The sequence below is a fragment of the Alosa sapidissima genome, chromosome 12, assembly GCF_018492685.1.
Source record: "Alosa sapidissima isolate fAloSap1 chromosome 12, fAloSap1.pri, whole genome shotgun sequence".
NCBI classification, from domain to species: Eukaryota; Metazoa; Chordata; class Actinopteri; order Clupeiformes; family Clupeidae; genus Alosa; species Alosa sapidissima.
Window position 1 is genome coordinate 37,810,483 of NC_055968.1, and position 18,422 is coordinate 37,828,904.

Consider the following 18,422-nt stretch of genomic DNA (forward strand, 5'->3'; position numbering starts at 1 on the left):
TAACAACTCTCTTGTCCAACTCCAGACCTACACAACGGTTATTTCAACATGTCTGTTAAGCGGTTAGAGTCGCATTCATTCTTGAAAAGGTAAAAAGAAAAGGTTATAATAAGAAGAAGCCAGGAGATTTCAAGATAGTGGATTCCATCCACTATAATAATACACATTTGAAGTTGCTGCTGCGTGTTCAAGACGATATCTACTCCTGTGTGTGTGTGTGTGTGTGTATGGATGTATGTGGCTGACATGACATCTGACATGAACTATTGTTGCACAACACTGCACACATACACATGAAGAGACACATGCACATACACTTACACACACGCAGACACTTGCATAGACACACACACACTCACACACACACACATGCATAGACACACACACACTCACACACACACATGCATAGACACACACACTCACACACACACACACATGCATAGACACACACAGTGGCGCCGCCAGCCGTAATCCTGTACACACTGTGCGTACAATTTTTCAACGCTTCATTCATGAAATCATTCAATATTACAACAATAAAAATAGCTTGTGTACTGTCTTAATTGAAACATGCTTCGCGCACTAATGATAGCCTAGGGCAAAAAGAATGGACATCTCAACATAAGGATACATCAGAAGATGATGATTGGTGTAAACTTTATCACGACATGATAAGCAGTTCTGGCACTTAAAACGCAACGTTCCATTCAGTCATAAATTATTCAAGCGTAGTGCTCGTCATGAAAAGAAAACAGCAGCTTAATATTTTTCAGGTGTTTAACAGTAGGCCTAATAGGCGCACTGTTCTTAGCAATGATGCTGACAGCAGTGAGATTAGGCATTGCATCCTCTACAGTCACTCTGTTTGGAACATCGCAGTTCGGGTTTCAAGATTGATAAGATTCAGTTAATGTGTAGAGTACGGATCGTCTCAAAGTTTGGGACAACCAAACAGCAGTGTAATCAAATCCTTATTGTTAGGTTACCATAGCTGTCTTTTGTCTAGGCCTATAGGCCTATCGCAAATCCTTATTGTTAGGTTACCGTAGCTGTCTTTTGTCTAGGCCTATAGGCTTATCACAAATCCTTATTGTTAGGTGACCATAGCTGTCTTTTCTCTAGGCCTGGGCCTGTCGCAAATCCTTATTGTTAGGTGACCATAGCTGTCTTTTCTCTAGGCCTATAGGCCTGTCGCAAATCCTTATTGTTAGGTGACCATAGCTGTCTTTTCTCTAGGCCTGGGCCTGTCGCAAATCCTTATTGTTAGGTGACCATAGCTGTCTTTTCTCTAGGCCTGGGCCTGTCGCAAATCCTTATTGTTAGGTTACCATAGCTGTCTTTTTTCTAGGCCTATGGGCCTGTCGCAAATCCTTATTGTTAGGTGACCATAGCTCTCTTTTCTCTAGGCCTATGGGCCTGTCGCAAATCCTTATTGTTAGGTGACCATAGCTGTCTTTTCTCTAGGCCTATAGGCCTGTCGCAAATCCTTATTGTTAGGTTACCATAGCTACCTGGGCCTATCACAAATCCTTATTGTTAGGTTACCATAGCTACCTGGGCCTGTCACAAATCGCCACATCAGCTCATTGGTTTCTTTTTTCTTTTCTTTCCCTTGTTGGCGTGTTGGGTAGTGAAGCGATAATGCATTTGATGCAATGTTCACGTCACGTGTTGGGTAGTGAAGCGATAATGCATTTGATGCAATGTTCACGTCACATGTTGGGTAGTGAAGTGATAATGCATTTAAAGCAAAGCCGATATGGCCAGAGCTGCTCGCTCTGTAAAGGTATTTCTGTCCCACCCAAATTGAAATGGTGTGTTTAGCAGCCAGAATTTTTTAAAAATCCCAGGGGTGAAATCTCCCTCATCCCAGAACTTTTCAAAAGCTTGAAACACCTCTGTGTGTAGGGTAGCCACCGTTCATTTTTTTTTTTTTGGGGGGGGGGGGGGGGGGGGCGCGGGGGGTAATTATCGCCCTGGGCCATGCTGCGGACTATGAAATACAACCCTAGCGGTGCCCCTGGACACACACACACACACTCTTATGTAATTGCTTGTATCTGTTTGCTTAATGCCTTGGAGTGCTACTCTGCTACACTCTTGAATTTCCCCTTGGGGATCAATAAAGTATCTATCTATCTACACATTACTCTGTTTCTCTCTCTCTCTCTCTCTCTCTTTGTGTGTGTGTATATGTGTGTGTGTGTGTGTGTGTATATATGTGTGTGTGTGTGTGTGTGTATATATATGTGTGTGTGTGTGTGTTGTGTGTGTGTATATGTGTGTGTGTATATATATGTGTGTGTGTATATGTGTGTGTGTGTGTATATGTGCGTGTGTGTGTGTATATATGTGTGTGTGTATATGTGTGTGTGTATATATATGTGTGTGTGTATATGTGTGTGTGTGTGTATATGTGCGTGTGTGTGTGTATATATGTGTGTGTGTATATGTGTGTGCTAAGCAGGGTGGACGGTGAGGTGAAACACTGTGTGATCTTCCGTACGGCGTCTGGCTTTGGTTTTGCGGAGCCCTACAACCTGCACAGCTCCCTGCAGCAGCTGGTGTTGCACTACCAGCACAACTCCCTGGGACAACACAACGACGCACTCAACGTCACACTCGCCTGGCCACTGCTGTCTCAAACACACACACACACATAACTACACACGGACATGGACACACACACACACACATAACCACACACACACACACAACCACACACACACACGGACATGGACACACACACACACATAACCACACACACACACACATAACTACACACACACACATAACTACACACACACACACGGACATGGACACACATACACACATAACCACACACACACACACACGGACATAGACACACATACACACATAACCACACACACACACATAACTACACACACACACACACACACACACACATAACCACACACACACACACACACACACATAACCACACACACACACACATAACCACACACACACACACACATAACTACACACATGGACACACACACACGCACAGTGTTCTGAAGGACCCGGTGCTTCACTGTTACACAGCCATCTGCTTCAGCACAAAGAGACTTTTAGTGTAACACACACACACACACACAGACAAAGACACACACACAGACAAAGACACACACACAGACATACATACATACACACACAAAGACACACACACTGACATACATACACACACACACACACACACACACACAAAGACACACACACAGACATACATACACACACACACACACACATACAAAGACACACATACAGACATACATACACACACACACAAACAAACACATGATTAGACACACACACACACACACACACAGAAAGACACACACACACAGACACACAAACAAACACATGATTAGACACACACACACACAATTAGACACACACACACACACAGAAACAGTGTGTGTGTGTGTTGCCTCTTCAGTCCTCTGCAGCGTTGGGGGGCGGCTAGTTCCAGAATAGCGTTGCACACACCCCAGACCCCCCGATGACCCCCCCCCCCCCGCTCTGGTTAGCATGTAGCACAGCAAAGCCTAGCATGCTCTCGCATGGGTCAATGCTCAGGGTGGCCAGGAGGGGGCGTCGTTCTCATGTTCCTGTTTTAGTTGCATTGTTTTGGTTTGTTTGGGTTTGGCTGCAATACCAGCAGTTAGGATGGAACGGGCACCTTATGAGTAAATGCCAGTGATGGAGCGGGCACTGGAGTCTATGTCCTGCAGACAGACAGAAATGTTCAGTTATTTGTGTGTGTGTGTGTGGATGTATGTGGTCACGTCAGTGTGTGTGTGTGTGTGTGTAATGAGTTGAGATGGTGTGTGTGTGGTCATGTCGATGTGTGTGTGTGTGTGTGTGTGTGTGTGTAATGAGTTGAGATGGTGTGTGGCGTGCGTGTGTGTGTAATGATTTGAGATGGTGTGCGTGTGCATGCATGTGTGTGTATGTGCGTGTAATGATTTGAGATGGTCTGTGTGTGTGTGTGTGTGTAATGATTTGAGATGGTCTGTGTGTGTGTAGCGTGCGTGTGTGTGTAATGACTTGAGATTGTACGTAATGAGTTGATGGTGCGTTTGGTGTCGTCTGGTGAGTTGTCTGCAGCTTAGTGGCGTACATTGATCCCTGGACTACATGCAATTAAACAACGCTGATTGACTAATCGATTGATCCCTGGACTACATGCAATTAAACAACGCTGATTGACTAATCGATTGATCGGTTGGCTGATTGACTAATTGATTGATCGCTTGGCTGATTGATTGGTTGATTGATTGATTTATTGATTCATCATTTCATTAGTCAGGATTTGAGTTTTTTTTTGGCAGGTGTGTATAGGTGTGGCAGGTGTGTATAGGTATGGCAGGTGTGTATAGGTATGGCAGGTGTGTATAGGTGTGTATAGGTATGGCAGGTGTGTATAGGTGTGTATAGGTATGGCAGGTGTGTATAGGTATGGCAGGTGTGTATAGGGATGGCAGGTATAGCAGGTATGTATAGGTATGGCAGGTGTGTATAGGTATGGCAGGTGTATATAGGGATGGCAGGTGTGTATAGGTGTGTATAGGTATGGCAGGTGTGTATAGGTATGGCAGGTGTGTATAGGGATGGCAGGTGTGTATAGGTATGGCAGGTATAGCAGGTGTGTATAGGTATGGCAGGTATAGCAGGTGTGTATAGGTATGGCAGGTGTGTATAGGGATGGCAGGTATAGCAGGTGTGTATAGGTATGGCAAGTGTGTATAGGTATGACAGGTGTGTATAGGTATGGCAAGTGTGTATAGGTATGACAGGTGTGTATAGGGATGGCAGGTGTGTATAGGGATGGCAGGTGTGTATAGGTGTGTATAGGTATGGCAGGTGTGTATAGGTATGGCAGGTGTGTATAGGGATGGCAGGTGTGTATAGGTGTGTATAGGGATGGCAGGTGTGTATAGGGATGGCAGGTGTGTATAGGTGTGTATAGGGATGGCAGGTGTGTATAGGCAGGTGTGTATAGGGATGGCCAAACAGGGAATGTGATTGTGTATGTAGGGAAGTGAAACCCATGAGATAGTTGACGAGATGATAAAAGATATTTTGCACAAAATACTTCCTTCCCTCACGGTAAGTGTTTGCAAAGCAGGTTGCATGTGCCTGAGTGGTGTGTGTGATGTTCGTCTGTGTGTGTGTGTGGGAAGGCAACACAAGTCAACCATGTACAACATTCAGAGTCCCTCTCAAGCGGACCCAACTGCCATTAGCAGGGCCAGACGGCCATCGCCATCGTAGAGAAAGCCATTACACCACGTCGTCATCGTAGAGAAAGCCATTACACGTCTGTGTTCCGTTACCTGACCAGAAGAGTTTTACATTCAGTTCAGTAGCTTGAACATTCTGTTGTATTCTGAATACGATGGGTGGATACGTTTACGATCACCAGATAACCTAGTAGTTGAACACGGGGCCCCGACTCTAAACTAACAAGCGCACTGTAGAACCCTGCGCATATAGAACCCAGCGCACTGTAGAACCCTGCGCACTGTAGAACCCTGCACACTGTAGAACCCAGCACACTGTAGAACCCTGCGCACTGTAGAACCCAGCACACTGTAGAACCCTGTACATTTGTAGAACCCTGCGCACTGTAGAACCCAGCACACTGTAGAACCCTGCGCACTGTAGAACCCTGTACGTTTGTACGGTTGATATTTCATGTCCTACTCTGTTGGTGTAAGATGTGTTTTAATGTTGCAAGCCAGAGGGTGTTTTTGATTTGTCTTTTTATTTAAGGAGCAGACGTTGGTCTGGTTGAAGATTGAATCTTTTACTGACTGTAGAGTCCATCTCTGCTCTCACCACAAGTGGCCATAACAGTGACCGCACCCACTCCTGTTTTATTTTATTTTTTAAACCAAACCAAAAAAATCCATTAATGATGTTTCAAATAATGTGCTGTACTTACACACTGCCTACTGACGTGCATTTACTCTTCCTGTCATTGAGAGTGAATCTAAAACACTATAAAACAAAGGCAATCAGACAGAGTGGCATTCCTGGCACCTGGCCAGATGATTGATTGATTATTTGATCTGTGATGATTGATTGATTATTTGATCTGTGATACAAATATGTGTGGATGTCTTGTTGTTTTGTCTAAAGGACATTTTGCATAGTCAAAGTCAAAGTTACTTTATTAGCATAAAGCAAATGGCATCAACATTTGCACTTTGTTGTTGCTTTGTGCTGCCTTGCTGAACTACAGCACACGGCGTAATAACTAGCCCTTTGGACGGTGAAGGGAGCTTGCAGACGGAGGTCCAGCTTCAGGAAAGAGGGAGTGCCATTGGTCAGGAAAGAGGGAGTGCCATTGGTCATGCAGCGTGATCTTGGGTAGATTCCAGCATTCCTTCTGTATGTGCTAAACCATATCAATTATTTATGTTCACAAACAGTCCCGTAGTTCTGTATGTGCTTAACCATATCAATTATTTATGTTCACAAACAGTCCCGTAGTTCTGTATGTGCTTAACCATATCAACAAACGTAGTTTCATCTTGCTCTATTCTTATGTTTGTCTCAGACTACTATGTTTGTTCGGTACACTACTTAAGGAAAACAATAAAACAATAAATTCTAGGATTAAAAATACAGATTGAGTAATATGTGTTTGTGTGTGTACAGTATCTGAACCCTCTCATCATACAACCTATACAGGCCAGCATTGTGAATACTATGAGATTTAAAGCTACATACAACCCCAAATCAGAAAAAACTTTTCACGTTGTGTAAAATGCAAATAAAAACAGAATGTGATAATCTGCAAATCATTTAAACCCATATTTAGCTGCAAAAAGGACATAGTCAAATTTGTCATTTTCAACATTTGATGCATTGATGGAAAATAAAACAAGGAGAAACAGTTTGTACGGGGGCAACAAAATGCTGGGAAAGTTGTGTAATGACAAAAACAACAAAAGGAGGAACATTTCATAACTACCGGTAACTAGGTTAACTGGCACTATGATTGGGTCTAAAAATAGCACCCCAGAGGAGCAGAATTAGAAGTAAAGATGTGGAGGTATTCATCACTCTGTAAACCTGTGTGTGCAACTGATAAAACAATATAAGAATAATGCTTGTCAACATAAAATTACAAATAATTGCAAAGAAACAATATTGGACGGCCATGGTCTTTAGGACCTCAGATGGCACTGCATTAAAACCACACTTTTTATTTCAGGAAAACTGATAACCATTGTCTATGACAAATGCTAGTGTAAACTCTTAGCCTGGCCCCGCCCATTCTAATTCACTAGATAATTCACTAACGTTTTCCTCAGACAAGAAAAATGTAAGGTCGATCAGCGACAAGAGGGGAAGACGAAACCGAAACTTATTGTGATAAACAGTAGCAGCAACACCCTGCAAACATCAAAGACCCACATAAATGGTTTCCTGACTGTTGATGCTGTTTATTGTCAGCTTGTAAAGTTTAGGCGAAGTAGGAAGTAACGTTAGGAATCTCTGATCAATGTGATTGGTAAGGCTGGACCAATGATTTCAACGTTAGTGGCGTCGCGATGCAAGTGTTGGAAATTAATCCCAATCATGAGTCACCAGACTATTCACTTCCTGAATGAGTTGGGATTTTACAGGCTAGTAAACTTTACCATTCAAAGAAGACAATGTGTTTAGACATGATACAGAAATGACACAGGATTATCTGGGCCTGAGCTAATGTAAGATGGACTGAGGTAAAGTTTTCTGCCAATGTGAAAGGAAACTAGCCTATTTGGAATATTCTGTAGGCCTGCTGTTCCTTTTATGAGAGCAATTTAGATAGATAGATAGATAGATACTTTATTGATCTCCAAGGGGAAATTCAAGGTCTCAGTAGCATACAGACATCACACACAAATTTAACTTTGATTGATCAATAGTATTTGATTGAGCAATAGTAAGTCCCTGACCCCCCCCCCCAACACACACACTTACATCATCACTGTCATCACTTCACATACATACAGCACACTGCTTGCTACAGTAAGCCTCCTCTACATACTTGCTGCACACTGCCCCCCCCCCCCCCCACATACACAGCACATTGTCTTCAGGATCTTCTCCAACACACATCCTCTACATACTTACAGCACACTGCCCCCACCTACCCACCTACACACTACACACACACACACACACACAGTCACTGCTCCACTCCCCTCCCGCCCACACACACATCTTCACTGTCATCACTCACATACATTACATACAGTACTCTGCTTGCAATAGTAAGTCCCTGCCCCCCCCCTACATACACAGCACATTATTTCATCAGGAAGCTTCTCCAACACACATCCCCAACATACTTACAGCACACTGCCCCCCCCCCCCCCCCCCCAATACACAGCACATTGTCTCATGAGGAAGCTTCTCCAACACACATATTGCACACTGCCCTCTCCCCACATACACAGCACACTATCCCATCTCCCCTGTCATCCCCCCAACACACACACCAAGACCCCTGGCAGTTGGGTTAGCCCCTTGAGCCGTGGATCTGCCCAAGGTTTCTTCCTTGGTAAGGGAGTTTTTCCTTGCCCCTGTTGCTCTTGGGTGCTCCTTGTTGGTGCCCCCCACCCAATCCCAATCCTCCCCCACCTTTTTTTATGCAGCCCTTGCCACTTAATCTACTAAACCCCTCTTCTACTGCACTTTTTACCCCCCCCCCCCCCCATTAATGCACAAATAGGCTGACACCAGACATAATTTCACTGCATTTCTTACTTCCAGTAACTATAATCATGTGACAATAAACTTCCTTGTATCCTTGTATCCTTGTATCAAGTTTAGGCTATTGAATGCTTTAAATGTGAATGCTATATATTTAATTCACCATTGGCTAGATTAGCGTGTGTCTATACACAGTTGTCATCTAAATGCAGTGTTTTTGTAGCAATTCAAAGGATTTTACATTCATTACTCAGTTGTGGTGTAGGTCTATGTCTTGAGTGATCGCTGTCCCTTTAAATGTCTGGGACTTTAAATTGTTTTAACTCCATGCTGTTTTTTTTTATGGACAGCGCCGTCTTTGATTCAGTTTTCCTACCGCAATTGCGTGGTTAAAGGAAGGAATTGTTTTCACTCGTTTTCTTGCAATTCCCACATAACATTAGATACTAGGCCTAGGTTACATAAAAAAAAAATTGTCGGGTACTGTCTATGACTAGTTCGAACTTCGTTACTGATAGGCGGAATCATTTAGGGTACAGCCTAATTAATAATTAGGTAATTAGGGGCAGCCGTGGCCTACTGGTTAGCGCTTCGGACTTGTAACCAGAGGGTTGCCAGTTCGAATCCCGACCAGTAGGCAGAGGTGGACAGAGTACACAGTTTCATTACTTGAGTAAAAGTACAGATACCCTTTGCTAAATTTTACTCAAGTACAAGTAAAAGTACAACAGTCAGATGTCTACTTAAGTAAAAGTACTGAAGTACTTGTTTTTAAAAGTACTTGAGTATCAAGAGTAGCCTACATTTTCTAAATATTGCATTAGTACTGCCACAGTGCTTACATTTATGTACAGAAACGTCCTACATGTAGTTATGAAAAATGTTAATGCTTATACCTTGGAGAATGTAAAATGAATTGGAAGTAAAATCAAGTCATTTTCATCTTTTTACCATGTTGCCAGGGATGGGCAGTATTTCTAATACATGTATTTAAAATACGTATTTCAAATACAAAATACTATTTTGTAATTGAAACACTTGAAGTGAAAACTATCATTAACTTGTTCAGAAAATTGAAATAGTCTGGCGAGGTGGGGCCACAGGTTGGCACATTCCCGGGATGGACCTGCTGCGTCTTCATCCATTGTTTCGTCCATGGTTGCGTCTCTTATCTAAATCTGACCATGGAGTTGACTTTGCCGGAAAGCTGAAGGTGATTGCTGATAGGCTGTCCCAATCAGTGGCGCCTGCACAATCCAATCACGTTTGAGAGGGAAGCAACAAATTGAGGGTTTCCGAGATTTTTCTTTTTTCCTTTTTTTTTTTAGAAGTAGTAACGGGTACTCACGGTTATGGATAGAAATGTAGTGGAGTAAAGAGTACAATATTTGCCTCTCAAATGTACTTGAGTACAGTCACTCCTAAAGTACACACTAAAGTACTCCCCAAAAATGATACTCGAGTAAAGTACAGATCCCTCAAAATTGTACTCAAGTAAATGTACTCCGTTACTGTCCGGCTCTGCCAGTAGGAATGGCTGAAGTGCCCTTGAGCAAGGCACCTAACCCCTCACTGCTCCCCGAGCGCCGCTGTTGTAGCAGGCAGCTCACTGCGCCGGGATTAGTGTGTGCTTCACCTCATTGTGTGTTCACTGTGTGCTGAGTTTGTTTCCCTAATTCACGGATTGGGATAAATGCAGAGACCAAATTTCCCTCACGGGATCAAAAGAGTATATATACTTACCATACTATACTTTATCATTGTACGGTTCTGAATGATCAGTCAGATGGCAGCGCCAGCATCAGCTGAACGAAAGCTTACACACTAATCAAGTCCACAGTTGCGTGTTAAAACTTCCAGCTGAAGTATAATGTGGAGGCAAGATAGCGCGAACTCAGACAGTTGCCTCCTAACAGAGTGAGCGTAGGCTAGCCTATATTTGCCTTCTAACGGAGTGAGCGTAGGCTAGCCTATATTTGCCTCCTCTCCTAACGGAGTGAGCGTAGGCTAGCCTATATTTTCTTTGCTGCTATCAGAACGATAGGCTACTGCTCCTTTGCTACACGATCAAATATTATCAGATGAGTGGACATTAACCAGCAGGCCCATATGAGAGATGCTGCCCTGGTTCCTCTGGTAGCCTGCGGTATATGACGTGAAAAAAGCTAGAGGTGCCGGAAAGCATCCCTGATCAGACCCCCCCCCCCCCCTCCCCCTCCCTAAAAAAACTCTTCGGATCTGCACGATTCACACAAGTCACCCAAACTAACGTGGAAAAAGCGGGAGGCGCCGGAAACCGCCGTGTTTGCATCCCTGGTGCAGCCGTGAGTGTGTGAGAGAGTGTGTGTGTGTGAGAGTGTGAGAGTATGTGAGAGAGTGTGTGTGAGAGAGTGTGTGTGTGAGAGAGAGTGTGAGTGTGTGAGAGAGAGTGTGAGTGTGTGAGAGAGAGTGTGTGAGTGTGTGAGAGAGAGTGTGAGTGTGTGAGAGAGAGTGTGTGAGTGTGTGTGAGAGAGTGTGTGAGTGTGTGTGTGAGAGAGAGTGTGTGTGAGAGAGAGTGTGTGAGAGTGAGTGTGTGAGAGAGTGTGTGTGAGAGTGAGTGTGTGAGAGAGTGTGTGAGTGTGTGTGTGAGTGTGTGTGTGAGAGTGAGTGTGTGTGTGAGTGAGAGTGTGTGAGTGAGAGTGTGTGTGTGAGTGTGTGAGAGAGAGTGTGTGAGAGAGTGTGTGTGAGTGTGAGAGTGAGAGAGACAGTCCTGCCTTGTAGCTCCTCATCATACTCTACCAGTAACCCTTCACTCAAGACCGCCATCTACAGGCCGATGGGTGTACTGTCACTAAATGTACACATAAATTCATTTTATGCGGTCATTATTACAGTAATCATTATCATTGTGTTTTTGTTAACTTAGAAGGAAGGATGGAATATGTAGCCTACTACAGTACATAGTTAGGTGGATGTTACTAACTTTTATTCAACATTGCAAACACTGCTGGAATAAAGATTGATTGTATATGGTATGAATCACATGACCTGACAATATTTTTCTATGTTTAACTCATAAATAACCGTCTAGGTTTTGTTCTAGAATCTCTGTCTCTTTCTTTCTAAATGAAGTTGAAGCTTGCCAGAACAGTGACCCAGACACAGGCCAAGTTCATGTCCTCTGTTCCTTGCGTCCGCTACTAAACCCTTCTGCTGAGCACGCACGCCTCCAGGCGCAGTTCTCTAGGCCACATGCGCGTGTCCAGACAGCGGCGCGACGGCTGGGAAGCTTCGTCCTCCTCTCCACTCCCACAGCAGGCTCGCAGATCCACTGGGCCTGTGGCGTCCTCGTCCTGTGCTCAGTAGTAGTAGCTTCCAAACGCGGCCGCCACGCAGAACAGGCTCTCCTGAGGTACAACAGCAGATTAGCCAGATTAGCACGTTATTGGGATTTATCACACGGTAGCGTATTACAGCCAGGCACGTTATTGGGATTTATCACACGGTAGCATATTACAACAGGCACATTATTGGGATTTATCACACGGTAGCGTATTACAACCAGGCACTTTACTGGGATTTATCACACGGTAGCGTATTACAACAGCAGGTTCACAGTCAGGCACTTTATTGGGATTTATCACACGGTAGCGTATTACAGCAGCTAGCATAACTTACGTTCATGAATATATCCTGAGCGTAGCTGTCTGTGTCTGCATCCCAGAAACAGCGAGCAGCCATCCTGAAAAGACAAAACAAATAAAGATTAGGTAGGGCGCGAGCAGCCATCCTGAAAAGATTAGGTAGGGGATAATAGTGTGGACGAGGGATAATGGACGACATGGCGTTTGGTTCACAGGAAGAAATGCACGTTCGAGGTGGTGAAGTCTCAAGTAAGTCCAAGTCATTCTTTGTGACAATGAAGCAAGTCAAGTCAAGTCATAGCTTGGGTCAAGCAAGTCAAGTCATAGCTTGGGTCAAGTCAAGTCATAGCTTGGGTCAAGCAAGTCAAGTCATAGCCAAATCGTACAAATTCATGATAATATACCCATATTTTCATTTTAAAATAAGCTACAGGTAGGCTAGTTATGAACTGCTGGAGTTTTATTTGTAACAAACAAATAGACATTGTATTCATTCAAACCACATACATCTCAACGGCTTATAGAATAAGATTAAATGTATACCAATTAAATTAAATGTATTTCAAGTAGACCTATTATAAAATACCCTATTATTGTTTCAATAAGCCTCAAATATTAGGTAAGCTACATCAAATCATGAAAATATATTCAAACAGTTCAAGTTACACCTGTAATGTATATGTGCATATACATATATGCATAATGTTGAAAAAGTGAACTAACCAATCAAACACTGCCGCCGACGTCACTGCCAAACTTTGACAAGCACGATGGAGCAATGGGTTTTAGGAGGGTTTAGGACCATCAATGCTATATCATATTATACTTAAGCCTAGCATGTGAAGTACCGGTAAGCAATTTTTTTTTATGCTGATTGCTGGCAGTTAGCTAGGCCTACTGACTGTTGTTACGGCTAAGCTGTAACGAATGGAACAGGGACGTGTTTAAGAGGGAGGGAGAGAGAGAAGCGCTTAGCCTACTTTAGGTTACATTGGCAACATTTTTGCCAGCATATCAAGATTAAACTTGGACAAGAAAAGGTTTCACTTTGCCATTTCACACATTTTAACCTAATATCGTGTTAACTAAAAAGCATAATAGATTCAAAGCCAACTCTTAACATGCCTCAAATTTGACGTTAGGTTTCTAACTTCTAACTTCTAACTTCTGACAGATGAAAATCGACGTGGTGGTAGTTATGTCGCTAATTTGCGCACTTGCAGACTGCTGTTCATTTCTCCTTTGAGTTGTCAGATACATCATCTGTGTAGCCAAAAATTATTATTATTAACATTAGAAAGCAGATTTTCTAAAATCGTAAAGTTAACTCCTTAATATCTATGGAAAAAATAAAAAGTCAAGTCAATTTAAGTTATTTGTTTCAAGTCTAAGTCAAGTCTCAAGTCCTGAATAGCAAGTCAAAGTCAGGTCAAGTATTTTATACATGTTGATCAAGCAAGTCTCAAGTCCTAAAAAATCGAGTCTATTTAGGCAAGGCAAGGCAATTTATTTATATAGCGCATTTCATACCCCAGGTAGACACAATGTGCTAAGGCATTACCTCAAATAAAAGTAAACAGGTATAAAACATATCACAGTAGTAGAATAAGTAAAAACAATAAAAGCAATAAAAAAGCAGAATAGGTAAAAACAATAAATGCAATAAAATAGTAGAATAAGTAAAAACAATAAAAGCAATAAAAATAAATTAAAAACAGGAAAAAGGCATAGAGAAGAGGGTGGTCTTCAATTGGGCTTTAAAAGTGGCAATGGTTGGAGCAGTCTTAATGTGCTCAGGGAGTTTGTTCCATATCTGGACTGCATGGTGGCTAAAAGCTGCTTCACCCTGTTTGGTGTGAGTAGAAGGTATGCATAATACCTGGCTGTTCTGTGATCTAAGACAGGGGTCCCCAACCTTTTATGTACCATGGACCGGTTTGTTTCCAATTTTTTTTACGGACCGGCTGGGGGGGTCGGGGGTTCCATGTTCCATGTTCCATATGTGTTGTGCATGCATTACTTGAAAAGAACTAGCTCCAGTTATGTATGAACAGTGAAGGTAACGATCTCTTAAACATGTGAAAAACGTGAACTTGAAGAAGTGAAAATTGAACAATATGAACTATGAATATTGAACAACTTGAAGCTACATCTATAAGTGTGAACATGCATATTAACAAAATATGGGAACAAAACATGGGAACTAAATGTGCATTACGAATATAATCAGTGGGAGCCCTGTGCTTGTTTCCCTGCAACAAGAAGGTTCCATCTGGGGGTGATGGAAGACAGTAACCCGGCCTCGCATAGATACGTGGTGGGAAATGGTAGCAACGTTTTCAGCGCTCTCGGGATATTCTGCTTTGGTTTTGATCCAAAAACCCGCCAGAGAGGTTTCCTTATACACACTCTTAAGTGCAATTTCGATAAACTGCTCTTCCTCCTGCGCTGACAAGTTAGGACTATTCGGGATATTGACAAATGGGTTGCGGACCCACTCATTGGTTTGCCGTGGATCTTTGGAGGATGGGAAGTAACGCTCAAACTCATTTGAAAGCGCAACAAGGTGATCGCGCACCAGCTGCGAGAGAAAGGGCCCTGCCTCAGCCTCTCCCAAAACCCCACTACTGTTTGGAACATATCAAATACACCCCGGTCCACTCGTCGTCCCCACAAATCAAGCTTGGCTTTAAATGCAGCGACTTTATCTGAAAGTTTAAAGACAGTCGTCATTCTCCCCTGGAGTGACAGGTTGAGGTCATTAAGCAACCCGAATATGTCACACAGGTAAGCGAGTTTTGACACCCAGTCCTCATCACTAAAATGTGCAGCTAACGGTGACTTTTTTTCTGCTCTCACAACTCAAACACTCTGGCCAGTGACCTGCTAAAGATGCTTGTTTTTTGTTGCTCATTCTAACAGTTTAGCTAACTTCGTGTGACACTACCGTTCGCTAAGAAGGTGAAGTGAGCTGACCTGAGGCTGCGCAGCGCTGAAGGCAATATGTAAAAGTGTTGAAGGCGGGACAGACAGACGTAAGAAAATAGACCTTGCAAAATGCAAACATGCGTGCAATCAAACAACTGCATATAGGCCTATGCCATGTAAAAACGTGACATTATTGCGATAATCATAAATATGGGTATTGTTGGATTTACAACACGGTTACAACGTCTACCTAACTTTATGCGTTGAGAGACCAGCATGATTTACCATTCCCGATTCCCACTGACACTAGTAAATGAAGCTAGGCGTTGTGGACTTCAGCAGCCAATGAGAATTGGACTTCAGCCCCTGAATTTTCTGATTGGTTGACAATTGTGGAACAAACGTAACGCTGTCGACAATTTTGAGGGAGCACACAGATGAAGTTGAGCGAGCGTGACAGATCTCCCGAGCGAGCGGAGGAACATTTTATGTGAGCACGTACAGTGAAACTGAAAGAAAGGGGGCTTATGTTGCACATACATATTGATATTAGCAAACAGGCAAAGACATTTGTGGAGCACAACATAGATTCCTGTTTGCTCAACTACAAGTTTTTTTGTGCTCGAGTTTCATTTTTCCTCAAAATATAATTTGTGTGCTAGCTCAAAATATTTGTCTGTGCTCAAATTGTGCTACTGCTCGCTCATAAAAGTGGAACAAATGTAACTCCATATGCACTCTGTCACACTGTCCCTCAAAGTTGATAAAAATTGTATTGGAGTTTTTGGCTGGGCTCTGTTTATGCCTTCAGAAGACATATTTGTACTCAACATAGGCTCTTGATTTATTTTCTTTACTGAGATAAGTAGAAACACTCTGAACAAGCAATGAACAGAAAATAAATCCCATCAGGGTCTGAACAGCAGACCTCACAAATCTGAAAAATCATTTTGGTTCTCATTTTCACAGCTCCCAAACAACTTGTGGTTAATATACAAAGATTTTTTATTTTTTATTTGTTATTTATTCTACATGATCCCTAGCCTAGAAATCTAGACGCGCCCCTAGCGACAGCAAATTACATTTGCTGCCAGGGCTAGTCTAGCAACTCTCTGTTGGCTTGTGAGCTCCAGAAATCGAAACTTAATCAGGTCATTGAAATCGTGTATAGAGTCGTTTAGTGGGCTTAATATAATGATTGATGGCAGAGTTGCAACGGTTTGGCTTGAATTTCCTGCTACTTGAAAACAAATATCCTATTGCGTCCTATTGCGTGCAGAGGGAATTTGAAAGGCAACTGATTATCCCGCCCCTCGGACTGAGCACTGCGAACGGTGAGTGCCCAGACCCTACATTTTAATGTGGGTCTGGCTCGCCAGGCTACATGATCCCTTCTTTTTAAAAACACCAATTTGACTTATGCAAATCTTTCTTCTTTACTTTCCACCCTGAACATGGGCAAAATGCACCATTGATATCATTATGTTTTATTTCAATCATTTAGTTTCGCCAATATTGTTGTTGCATAACCTACAATAGGTTGCTTTACTCACTTGACGCCTTCTCCTCGTTGCTCCCCAAGCACGACTTGTACAACCATCTTGTAACGTTCAAATCCCACTTCTAAAGAAAGGAACCAACTGAGTGTCAATTTATAGCTTCGTATCTACGTTACTCAACTGTGAACAGAATAGCTCAAGAGCATTGAATATATGCTTCACCTATAACACCTGAAACACACTCACCCTTAAGTTTCTCTTTAATAGTGTCTGCTAGTGTTTTGGATAAAATAGGACTCTGTTGCGGGTCGTACTTTAGACCTGTGAGATTATCCCTCAAAATCTCCCGAATGCACTCCTTCACAACTCCTGCCTTGAACCTGCAGGAAGGTAAGCAAGTGCGATGGGATTACGTGAACTGTTAGTAATCGTTACACACGGGTAACGTTACTGGCCATCAAGCTAGCTGACTAACGTCACCAATAACAATAACGTTAACGTTAAACGTTATCGCTCGCACAGCTAAATACGTAGCCGTAACGTTAACTAGGTGCTAGATAAGTGAGCTAGCATAATTATCGCTCTATTTACGCTGTTTTAGCTGCTAGGGGAAAGTAATGTTAACGTTAGCGTTAATGCCGATGTAATGTTAACGTTAGCTTCCTAGAAGCTAGATCATAATAATCTGACTCTTACTTGTGCTGGTAATTTGGCCTGATGAGATAGGTGTTAGCTCCCGACTCAGCTCCCTCCATTACAAATTAAAAATTAATACAACTGTGTTGACGCTAGCGACCAGCTAAACAGATGTAAACGTATTTCATCCCACTTGCAAATCAGATGATCTTTGCCTGTTATAGCGTTAGAGGATACTGATGTTACCATAACAACTCCTTTTCTCGTACACTCATCAGATCAAGTAGCCCAACTGTGCTTTACTGCCCCTAACTGGACGGGAGTGGTAAACATACCAGATCCATGTGAACTTTTCTCAAACCATTTGTACAGTACATTCACACATGTGTAGCCAAAGGCAAGTAAACGTTTTTATACCATTTGAGTTTCACATACCCTGTAAATTGTATTACTACAGCATATTATATTTGAACATTTTTTTATTCAAGATAGGCCTGGGCCTATACGAGACATGTGCCATGCATTGACTTTATTCTGTGAATACATAGGCTATCTAGACGACTGACCTCACACAAGTAAGACATTTGTTGTTTCCTTTTGGCCATTTTAAGCCCATCATGTAAAAAAATGTCAGCCTTTTTTTTGCAGCCCAGAAGTGGAAACCACAAGTCTGCAACTGCAGGAACTCCAGTGTCCACCAGGTGGCAGTAAACAACCATCATATCGAGATATAGTAGCACGTGTCAAGTCAAGTCAGCTTTATTGTCAAATTCTTCACATATAGACCCTTTCAACAATAAAAACAAAAACAATCCTTGAACGTTCTTTTTGGGCCCCAATCTACTTCCTCAAGATAACATATGGAATGTTAAAACGGAAGTCTTGTGGGGCCAACTATAATGCTGATAATGGAACTCTCTTGAAAGGGTCCATACTAAACATGCAGAGGAATCGAAAGTGTGTTTCTCTCTGTCCCACAGTGAAGAAGAAAATGCTT

At 42.6% G+C, this 18,422-nt stretch overlaps 2 protein-coding genes and 1 long non-coding RNA gene across 7 annotated transcripts in view; 2 read left to right on the top strand and 1 right to left on the bottom strand.

Moving 5' to 3' along the window:
- The window catches only part of LOC121677505 (phosphatidylinositol 3-kinase regulatory subunit beta-like), an 88,222-nt gene extending 85,484 nt beyond the window's left edge, over positions 1 to 2,738 (top strand). For 3 of the 5 annotated variants that reach the window (XM_042056246.1, XM_042056245.1, XM_042056247.1), the window contains exon 16: positions 2,468 to 2,738. In XM_042056246.1, the coding sequence (XP_041912180.1) occupies positions 2,468 to 2,663 (196 nt within the window). In that variant the 3' untranslated portion in view covers positions 2,664 to 2,738. The remainder of the gene's footprint in view (positions 1 to 2,467) is intronic. The other 2 variants (XM_042056248.1, XM_042056249.1) reach the window with 1 other exon arrangement.
- A 1,717-nt stretch (positions 2,739 to 4,455) lies between these two features.
- Positions 4,456 to 6,657, top strand: LOC121677509. Its single transcript, XR_006021016.1, has 2 exons — positions 4,456 to 4,651; positions 4,888 to 6,657. It is a non-coding gene; the product is annotated as an uncharacterized LOC121677509 (long non-coding RNA).
- A 5,025-nt stretch (positions 6,658 to 11,682) lies between these two features.
- dynlt2b (dynein light chain Tctex-type 2B) lies at positions 11,683 to 17,684 on the bottom strand. Its single transcript, XM_042056253.1, has 5 exons — positions 17,486 to 17,684; positions 17,036 to 17,169; positions 16,844 to 16,913; positions 12,397 to 12,460; positions 11,683 to 12,125 (listed from the first exon to the last, which is right to left on the bottom strand). Exons 1-5 carry the CDS (start codon positions 17,542 to 17,544, stop codon positions 12,078 to 12,080), a joined length of 375 nt encoding a protein of 124 aa, XP_041912187.1. The 5' UTR covers positions 17,545 to 17,684; the 3' UTR covers positions 11,683 to 12,077.
- Positions 17,685 to 18,422: the final 738 nt, after the last annotated feature.